We start from the raw sequence: 8,940 nt of genomic DNA, 5'->3' as shown, positions 1-8,940 counted from the left end.
AGAAGATAAATTGTTTGGGCGGTTTTAGAATCCACTACTTTATTTTAACAGCACATTCTGGTTTTGTTCATTGAGTTAAAATGTCATTCGCTGTAGTTCACTTAATCTAAAGGAACTATTATATCTGAACAAAAGAACCAGAATAAACACTAAACGGCACATAATTCTGTTTTACTGCAGTTAATAAAACACGTGAAATGTAAGAGCAACATTTAATGATGCTCTCATGGAAGCAACGAACCCAATCATGTAAAACAGCTTTTAGGTTTGCAAACTTTAATTAGTTTATCATCACTTATCGAAATATCCTTTTCCCAGAGACCTTGAAGTCCTGCTTTGAGCCACCAGGGGGCGCCAGAACACTGTTATATGATCCTGAAGCTGGAAAAATATGCCCGTGGATCACATTTCTGTTCCTGCCGTCTTTACTCTAAGAGAAGCTGTATTTTATTTTGCATTTGCAAATACAAGGAAGAGACTGCCTTGCAGTACTTTCTAATCTAAAGTTCTGCTCTGTATTCATAGAGCTCAACATATAATCTATATAATTGAATTGAGTCAGTGGTGAACGGTTTAGACAATTACACACATTTGCATTTATTTACAGGCTTAAATAATTGCTTGTTGCAAAAACTGTAAACTTAAGAAATGACAAATGCAACAAGCCAACCTGCAACAACTGGATCAAATAAACAATATGGAGTTTAACAACATCTGAGGGACAGGGAAAAGAAAGCAAGCAAATGCAAACTGTTTTACTTGAGAGAGAAAACTACGTAGGTTGTAAGGTTACATATACCACCAACATTGTTGAAGATTTGATGCTACAGTTTTGGTCTATGGTTAAATCTCATAAGGTATCACTCCTTCACTTCCTATCTGAAAAAAAGACACTGATGAGGAAAACATTGGTGTATATGAAATAAATCTGGATCCAGGCTCTTTATATATCTGACATGCTGGAGAATTGCCATGGCAAGGGTCAGCTAAATGAGACTAGTGTTCTGATGAGAAAGATGAGCTCTCAAAAGTCCATTGCAGTCTGACAGGAGCGTCAGACTGAACGCAGAGCTGGGTTAAAGTATAATGGTGTGACTCAGATCTGGCTGAGGGGCAGGAACTTCTGGTAGTAACTCTTGGTTACATCAATCATTAGATCCTGTGTACACTCTGGGAGCTCTCCAGAAAACAGACCTGAGAGAGCGAAAGACAGAAAACACTGTTAAAGTCAGGCCAGGTAGGAGGAAGGAAAAATAAATGTCTGGTGTGTGTCCTGCTGACCTGGGCATCCGGAGAAGACTGTGAAAGGTGGCACGACTGTCTCAGGAGGAAGCACCGTGTTGTCTAAGATCTTGCAGCAGTCTTTCAGCACGCATCGACGACCCTGCATGGCAGAAGTAAAAGTAACACAAACGTGGCAGTAATAAAACATTTCACCTCATCCAGAAGTTGTATTTATTCTATGGATTATATAGCAGTTTTTTTTTTACTACACTAAAGAAGGAATGTTTTGAAACCAACTTTTCCAAAAAACAAGGCAAAGACACTACATCTCTCTTTTTATTTATAATTGTGCTATCCACTCTTAAACATTCAGTAAGTTACTATCTTGTTGGAGTTACTTCTTAAAATAAAAGCTTAAAAAAAAAAAGATCACATAGTCATGTTAAACTGGAAATCCACTTCAGCTCTGTTTAACACCAAAACTAAACATGAAGTCAGAAGGCTCAGCGCTCTGTTTAGATTCCTTACAAGTCATATTTCATGAAACTGTTTATAAAAAGGAAGTTTGAGTGGTCCCTTGTAGCCAACATTTTTTTTTCAAGATTAGGGAGTGAGTGGATCGTAATGCATCTCTTGTTTCCACAATGAAAGGTTCTTAATTTTCATGCAAGTCACATATTTTTCCAGACAACTTTTTTTAATACATGTTTGTGCAGTGATCAGGCTTTAAACATAGAACCTACAAAAACTACATTTAAGAAGGGTGAGAGGATGGATGGACATAACAACTGATATAACTTTTAGACAATGGTACAGGGAATAAAGTTTGGAAATACAGATATTTTTTGATACTCCACACTATTTTCCCATAGATATCCATGCTACTCTACTTTTATCCCATACATTTCCAGACTGTGTATGACCTATGAGAAATGCTGTCTACATGGGCACCATTTTTCCCAGTGGACACATAAGTTCTTAAAAAAAAGACATAATAAAGACGACCCTAAACAGTGTAAGCCATTATTTCAGTGCTGCCTGTCAGCAGTTTGTTTCTGCTGCTCTCCATCTCTGTAAAACATGACCACCATGTGACTGCAGGAGATTGTAGCTGGAAGACCGTTTCACATTTTTCTTGCATGGCTGTCCTTTAACTGTTCTGAGTTTGTTCATATGCATGTTTGTTTGCCTTTTTTTACTTCACTCACTATCACGCAGTTCTTGCCAATGTGGACATAGGAGCCGATCTGTGCTGCATTGACCACACAGTCCTCCTCGATGAAGACATGATCTCCGATGTGGAGCGGGAAAAACGCCACACTGAAGGAAAAAACATGGATAAACCAATATAAATTACCTTTTAAAATCATAGAGAACAACTGATTGCAAGATAGTTTGATTACTTGGATGCATTATATACAGAGATGAAGACATTTGAACAGTATTAAAAAAACTAAACAATATCTCAATTCAACTTAACACAGAACGAAAACGAGATTGAATGTGATCTGTGTTTAACATTTGACTTCAGCTTGAATATGTGGAGCATAAGAAGAATATTTTACCCTTTGCTGAACTTTTTAAAAGGTGGTCGAATAACGCTCCGGCTTTTTACAACACAGTGTCTACCCACTCTGACGTTAGCCAAATCCCCCCTGATGATGCAGTCATTCATCACGATAGTCTGAAGGAAAAAACACACAAGCAACGTATTAAAAACAGATTTCTTTATGTCATAGCAGCGTTAGACCTCTGCATCCCTGCTGTTTTCTCACTTTGCCGTTCAGGACGATGTTTTGACTCCCGCACAGCACAGACTGCCTGCTCACTTTGTTTCCAGAAGCCTGTAATAAATTACAAAAGGAGCATTAAAACCCTGTTCTCGCATCCGACGCCCCTTTTCAATATTAGCAACCAGCTAGTCATAAGAGCCGTGGCTTTAGCTAAAAACAATGCTTCAAACGCCACTCATATTACCGTCTCAATGTACTCCGCTTTGTTGTACAGTATTTCAGACAGCTCCATGGTTAGTAATTACGTAAAATATCAACGACAGCCGCTAATATTACTTGACAATTACATCTACTTATTATTTGCAGTTCTGAGCGCAGCACTTTCACTTCCTGTTTTCTGCGCAGGCGCATTCTAGGATCGATTGGTCATACCTAGACACTTCCGTAATTTTCCTTTCTAATAAAATTATTTGCATAAATATAATTTTATAGCGTTTATTTAGTAAATTACAAAATATTAACCAAAGATCAACGGCAAATTATTTTAAAAAACCCAACGGTTTATGTAATGCGCATGCGCAGTTTGGAGCCCTTGACCTGGATTCTTAAAACTTGCCTCTGATCCAGCAGCAGGTTCTCCTACAACATGGCGGCCCGTGTCCTGCAGCTGTGTGTCCGCTCGCTCGCACGGCCCTCGCTGGGGCTTTTCCCGGTTAACCTCGCACTCAGAGCGGCTGTCGCTCCGGCAGTCACCGTCCACCGACCTTTCTCCTTCGCCGCAGACAGCCGGAGAACGCGGTGGCTGGGACAGAGCAGGGTGAGTCCCCTGCTAACGCGGCGCGTAGCTCAGTCCTAGCTTTAGCAGCAGTGTGACCTACCCGATGTCTTTCAAAGCTAATGGAGTGATGCAGGTTCATTCTGCTGTATGATCTTTGTTTTAGTTGGAAGAGTATTTTTTTTTTCAACTTCAGAGTTTGCTCAAATCTATGACACATTGTGAAGAGATATTTTCATGATACACCTGCTGTGTTTTGCACACAAAGCTAGCTGTTAGCAAAATGTACTGCCATGTGTTGTGCTTGTACTAGAGATTTCTACATCCTAAACTTAAATTGGATTAAATGCTTGTAACAGAGCGTGGAAATCACGCTACAAATGCTCATTTCCTAAACGCTGACGAGACTACGAAGGGATACTAGAAAACTTTTGTTTCTGCAACATACACATCAGCTTTTAGGATTATTCTCCAAGGACTTTTATGTCATCCAAACATACGTGTCTGCATCACCACTTTATGTAAATATTGTTTGCTAGCTTTTCCTCTAAAGATGATCTCCACATCTGCCCCCTCACACGGACACTCGGCATACCTGAATAATAAAACTAACTAGTAAAAATTATTCTTCCTGCAAGTTATTCTTCTGCATGTTACCCAAAGCTGACTTGAAATCCTCTCTGCACTGTAGTTAACATTTTGTTCTAGTTTGTAACAATTTCTTCCAAAGATGCACTAATCAGGATTATTAGGGACGGGACGTGTCAGTTTGATTTTTGTTTTTAAGATAATTTTTTAGTCATTATTTCCACAGTACTATAAAGGTTTGGGTTAGGTTAGGTTAGGCTATGAGGTTATCAGCTGCACTAGAACAAGTGTTGTGCACTTTTATATGGTGAAATGCTGCTCCATAGTAACCGAGAGGTGGAATTTTTTCCCCATTTATTTTGAATATGTGCCACCTTTATGCTCAGAAGTGGTACCTTTTAGACATGCATCTCTGAAGCCATTTTGTATGGTTAGGAGCAGCAAAAAGTAGAAGATGGTACAGGACTGGAGGTGAGGTCTTAAAATAAATCGGTGAACATTTTTGGTGTCAGGCTATGTTATTAACAGATTTGACTGTGTGTCAAATATAACTGTCTGTTATAATCAGGACCGATTTAACTTAAACTCACCCAGTAGTCAATAACTGATTTCACAGTCTGTCTTTAGTTTCTTCAACAGAGCAACAGTGAGAACAAATGATTGTACATAGAATCATGGTCTTACATGACATCCTGAGCTTTCTATTTCTCCTTCTGGCCTCATTTAGATCTCATCAGTGGAGTTGTTGTGTCGACAGTATGGCGACCTGCCCCCTCTCACCCTAGAAACCATCAAAGACCGTGTCATGTATGTCCTGAAACTTTACGACAAGATCAACCCAGAAAAGGTGAACATTGTTGCTAGTAAGACTAAAGGTTTCTAAGGTGCTATAAGAATCTAGAAAACTACAAAACTTGTTAGTGTTTTCTAAATCTTGATAAGCATGGAACAACCAAACAGTGATTTTATTTTAATACTTGAAAAAATAAAATAAAATCCTCATTCATTGCCAGACCTGTGACTGTGCTCCTCTGGACGACTGATTCATTTCTGTGAAAACTTGTCACTAAATATCTGATTTTTGTCCTCCAGATTCAGGCAACCTCCCATTTCATGAAAGATTTGGGCTTGGACAGCTTGGACCGGGTGGAGATCATAATGGCCATGGAAGATGAGTTTGGTGAGTGTATGTTGTGCATAGTTGGGTTTAGTTATCCAGATTGAGATGCAGTACAAAAAGAGAGATCTTCAGGGGTTTGAAGTTGGCCTTGATGCAAAAATCAGTGCCTTGTTTGCCTGGCAGATGTGGTGATTTTATAGCATAAGATGATCCTAAACTAAAAAGATGGAAAAGTTGTTTTCTCATCCGAAATAGGGGATGGCTAGATGTCATTAGTTTCCTCACCAGCTCAGCAAAAATACAGCAATCATAAAACTTGTTAATCTCAATGACCTACCTAACTCACTTTAATAACCTAAATGTCTCCACGCATATTTATTTACACGTGTACAAAGTTGAATTGCATTCTGGTTCATGTTGTGTACCGGACCTTTGTTCTGTGCGTTTTCTGCTGCAGGCTTTGAGATCCCAGATGCCGAAGCAGAGAAGCTCATGACTCCAGAGGAGATTATACAGTACATTGCAGACAAGAAGGATGTTTATGAATAATGGTTGCAAGGCAGGTGGGTCCACTTTGTTCACAGCTCCTCTGGTGTACATTATTAATTGCTTTTACATCAATTTCCTTTATTTCCTACCTGCAGAGGGTGCTCGCCCCATGGGAAGTACTTAAGAAGCAGATTGGTACCAGTTTTTCCACTTCAACCCCCATCAGCTCTCAAGTCCATCGTGGCGACGTCTGCATCGCCTGCCGTGTTTTGTGTTTCACTGTATTTAAAATAAACATGCTTGAAAGTTCAGATATTAAAAAATGTTATTATACAAGGATCTGTCACAACCCCGATTTTTATTTTTCTTCTGCTTCCAGCCTGAGAGATTGATGCATAATTTTCTTGTGAATTGATCAATGTTGTGTGAATTTGGTCTTACTTCATTTGAAGGATCACGGATGTGGTTTGTGCATAGATGAAGCAGCTGAGTTGAGCAGATTATGTCCTAAACCAGGGGTCTGCAGCCTTTACAGTCCAAAGAGCTACTATCGCTCTCGGACCAGCAAAATAAAACTCATTTAGAGCCGCAACTGTTGCATGACCTCTTGATTTGTTTTAATTTTTGTAAACTTCCACTCAATTTCTATTGTTAGCTTTGAAAATGAATAGGAGGACGGATACATACACTGCTCAAAAAAATAAAGGGAACACTCAAATAACATCCTAGATCTGAATGAATGAAATATTCTATACAAAGTTGAATGTGCTGACAACAAAATCACACCAAAATCACCAATGGAAATCAAATTTATTAACCAATGGAGGCCTGAATTTGGAGTCACACACAAAATTAAAGTGGAAAAACACACTACAGGCTGATCCAACTTTGATGTAATGTCCTTAAAACAAGTCTAAATGAGGCTCAGTATTGTGTGTGACCTCCACGTGTCTGTATGACCTCCCTACAACGCCTGGGCATGCTGATGAGATGGTGGATGGTCTCCTGAGGGATCTCCTCCCAGACCTGGACTAAAGCATCCACCAACTCCTGGACAGTCTGTGGTGCAACGTGACGTTGGTGGATGGAGCGAGACATGATGTCCCAGATGTGCTCAATCGGATTCAGGTCTGGGGAACGGGCGGGCCAGTCCATAGCTTCAATGTCTTCATCTTGCAGGAACTGCTGACACACTCCAGCCACATGAGGTCTAGCATTGTCCTGCATTAGGAGGAACCCAGGGCCAACCGCACCAGCATATGGTCTCACAAGGGGTCTGAGGATCTCATCTCGGTACCTAATGGCAGTCAGGCTACCTCTGGCGAGCACATGGAGGGCCATGTGGCCCTCCAAAGAAATGTCACCCCACACAATTACTGACCCACTGCCAAACTGGTCATGCTGAAGGATGATGCAGGCAGCAGATCGCTCTCCACGGTGTCTCCAGACTCTGTCACATGTGCTCAGTGTGAACCTGCTTTCATCTGTGAAGAGCACAGGGCACCAGTGGTGAATTTGCCAATCCTGGTGTTCTCTGGCAAATGCCAAGCGTCCTGCACGGTGTTGGGCTGTGAGCACAACCCCTATTTGAGGACGTTGGGTCCTCATACCATCCTCATGGAGTCGGTTTCTAACCGTTTGTGCAGACACATGTACATTTGTGGCCTGCTGGAGGTCATTTTGCAGGGCTCTGGCAGTGCTCCTCCTGTTCCTCCTTGCACAGGCGGAGGTAGAGGTCCTGCTCCTGGGTTGTTGTCCTCCTACGGCCTCCTCCACGTCTCCTGGTGTACTGGTCTGTCTCCTGGTAGAGCCTCCAGGCTCTGGACACTACGCTGACAGACACAGCAAACCTTCTTGCCACAGCTCACATTGATGTGCCATCCTGGATGAGCTGCACTACCTGAGCCGCTTGTGTGGGTTGTAGAGTCCGTCTCATGCTACCACGAGTGTGAAAGCACCACCAACATTCAAAAGTGACCAAAACATCAGCCAGAAAGCATCGGTACATTATTCTGCTGGGGGACTTCAACGCCCACGTGGGGAACGACAGTGACACCTGGAGAGGCGTGATCGGGAGGAATGGCCTCCCCGATCTGAATCCGAGTGGTGTTTTGTTATTGGACTTCTGCGCTAGTCACGGATTGTCCATAACGAACACCATGTTCAAACATAAGGGTGTCCATCAGTGCACTTGGCACCAGGACACCCTAGGCAGGAGGTCGATGATCGACTTTGTTGTTGTATCATCAGACCTTCGGCCGCATGTTTTGGACACTCGGGTGAAGAGAGGGGCTGAGCTGTCCACTGATCATCACCTGGTGGTGAGTTGGATCTGCTGGAGGAGGAGAAAGCCGGACAGACTCGGCAGGCCCAAGCGCATAGTGAGGGTCTGCTGGGAACGCCTGGCGGAGCCCTCGGCCAGGGATGTATTCAACTCCCACCTCCGGGAGAGCTTCGACCAGATCCCGGGGGATGTTGGAGACATAGACTCAGAGTGGACCATGTTCTCTGCATCTATTGTCGATGCTGCTGCCCATAGCTGCGGCCGTAAGGTCTGCGGTGCCTGTCGTGGCGGCAATCCCAGAACCCGGTGGTGGACACCGGCAGTAAGGGATGCTGTTAAGCTGAAGAAGGAGTCCTATCGGCTGTGGTTGGCTTGTGGGACTCCTGAGGCGGCTGACGGGTACCGTGAGGCCAAGCGTGCTGCGGCCCGGGCTGTGGCAGAGGCAAAAACTCGAGCCTGGGAAGAGTTCGGTGAGGCCATGGAGAAGGACTACCGGTTGGCCTCGAAGCGATTCTGGCAAACCGTCCGACGCCTCAGGAGGGGGAAGCAGTGCTCTGCCAACACTGTTTATAGTGGGGGCGGGAGACTGCTGACCTCGACTGAGGACATTATCGGGCGGTGGAAGGAGTACTTCGAGGATCTCCTCAATCCTGCCATCACGCATTCCGTGGTGGAAACAGAGGCTGGGGACTCGGGGTTGGACTCTTTCATCACCCAGGCTGAAGTC

The 8,940-nt window shown here is 43.1% G+C and overlaps 2 protein-coding genes across 3 annotated transcripts; one reads left to right on the top strand and one right to left on the bottom strand.

Annotated features, from left to right (window-relative positions):
• Positions 1–572: 572 nt before the first annotated feature.
• On the bottom strand, positions 573–3,365 carry LOC124864440 (dynactin subunit 5). Its single transcript, XM_047359218.1, has 6 exons — positions 3,202–3,365; positions 3,000–3,068; positions 2,790–2,908; positions 2,433–2,544; positions 1,282–1,384; positions 573–1,194 (listed from the first exon to the last, which is right to left on the bottom strand). Exons 1-6 carry the CDS (start codon positions 3,247–3,249, stop codon positions 1,097–1,099), a joined length of 549 nt encoding a protein of 182 aa, XP_047215174.1. The 5' UTR covers positions 3,250–3,365; the 3' UTR covers positions 573–1,096.
• Positions 3,366–3,557: 192 nt separating this feature from the next.
• LOC124864441 (acyl carrier protein, mitochondrial-like) lies at positions 3,558–6,268 on the top strand. 2 transcript variants are annotated; one of them, XM_047359220.1, is made up of 5 exons: positions 3,558–3,774; positions 5,048–5,167; positions 5,413–5,500; positions 5,898–5,999; positions 6,085–6,268. In XM_047359220.1, exons 1-4 carry the CDS (start codon positions 3,604–3,606, stop codon positions 5,987–5,989), a joined length of 471 nt encoding a protein of 156 aa, XP_047215176.1. In that variant the 5' UTR covers positions 3,558–3,603; the 3' UTR covers positions 5,990–5,999; positions 6,085–6,268. The 2 variants fall into 2 exon arrangements, with proteins under 2 accessions (XP_047215176.1, XP_047215175.1); XM_047359219.1 differs by having other exon boundaries at positions 5,898–6,003.
• Positions 6,269–8,940: the final 2,672 nt, after the last annotated feature.

Source organism: Girardinichthys multiradiatus, chromosome Y (genome assembly GCF_021462225.1).
Source record: "Girardinichthys multiradiatus isolate DD_20200921_A chromosome Y, DD_fGirMul_XY1, whole genome shotgun sequence".
Classification (NCBI taxonomy): domain Eukaryota; kingdom Metazoa; phylum Chordata; class Actinopteri; order Cyprinodontiformes; family Goodeidae; genus Girardinichthys; species Girardinichthys multiradiatus.
This window is presented reverse-complemented; position numbering and strand designations above follow the sequence as displayed.

Bases quoted from the DNA above. Each gene is read 5' to 3' on its own strand.
- LOC124864440 (XM_047359218.1), bottom strand. From the start codon at position 3,249: ATGGAGCTGTCTGAAATACTGTACAACAAAGCGGAGTACATTGAGACG. The intron at 2,909-2,999 runs GTGAGAAAACAG...TTTTTCCTTCAG, and splicing joins ACATCGTCCTGAACGGCAAA to ACTATCGTGATGAATGACTG. The intron at 1,195-1,281 runs GTCAGCAGGACA...TCGCTCTCTCAG, and splicing joins AGTCTTCTCCGGATGCCCAG to GTCTGTTTTCTGGAGAGCTC.
- LOC124864441 (XM_047359220.1), top strand. From the start codon at position 3,604: ATGGCGGCCCGTGTCCTGCAGCTGTGTGTCCGCTCGCTCGCACGGCCC. The intron at 3,775-5,047 runs GTGAGTCCCCTG...GGCCTCATTTAG, and splicing joins GGTGGCTGGGACAGAGCAGG to ATCTCATCAGTGGAGTTGTT. The intron at 5,168-5,412 runs GTGAACATTGTT...TTTGTCCTCCAG, and splicing joins ACAAGATCAACCCAGAAAAG to ATTCAGGCAACCTCCCATTT.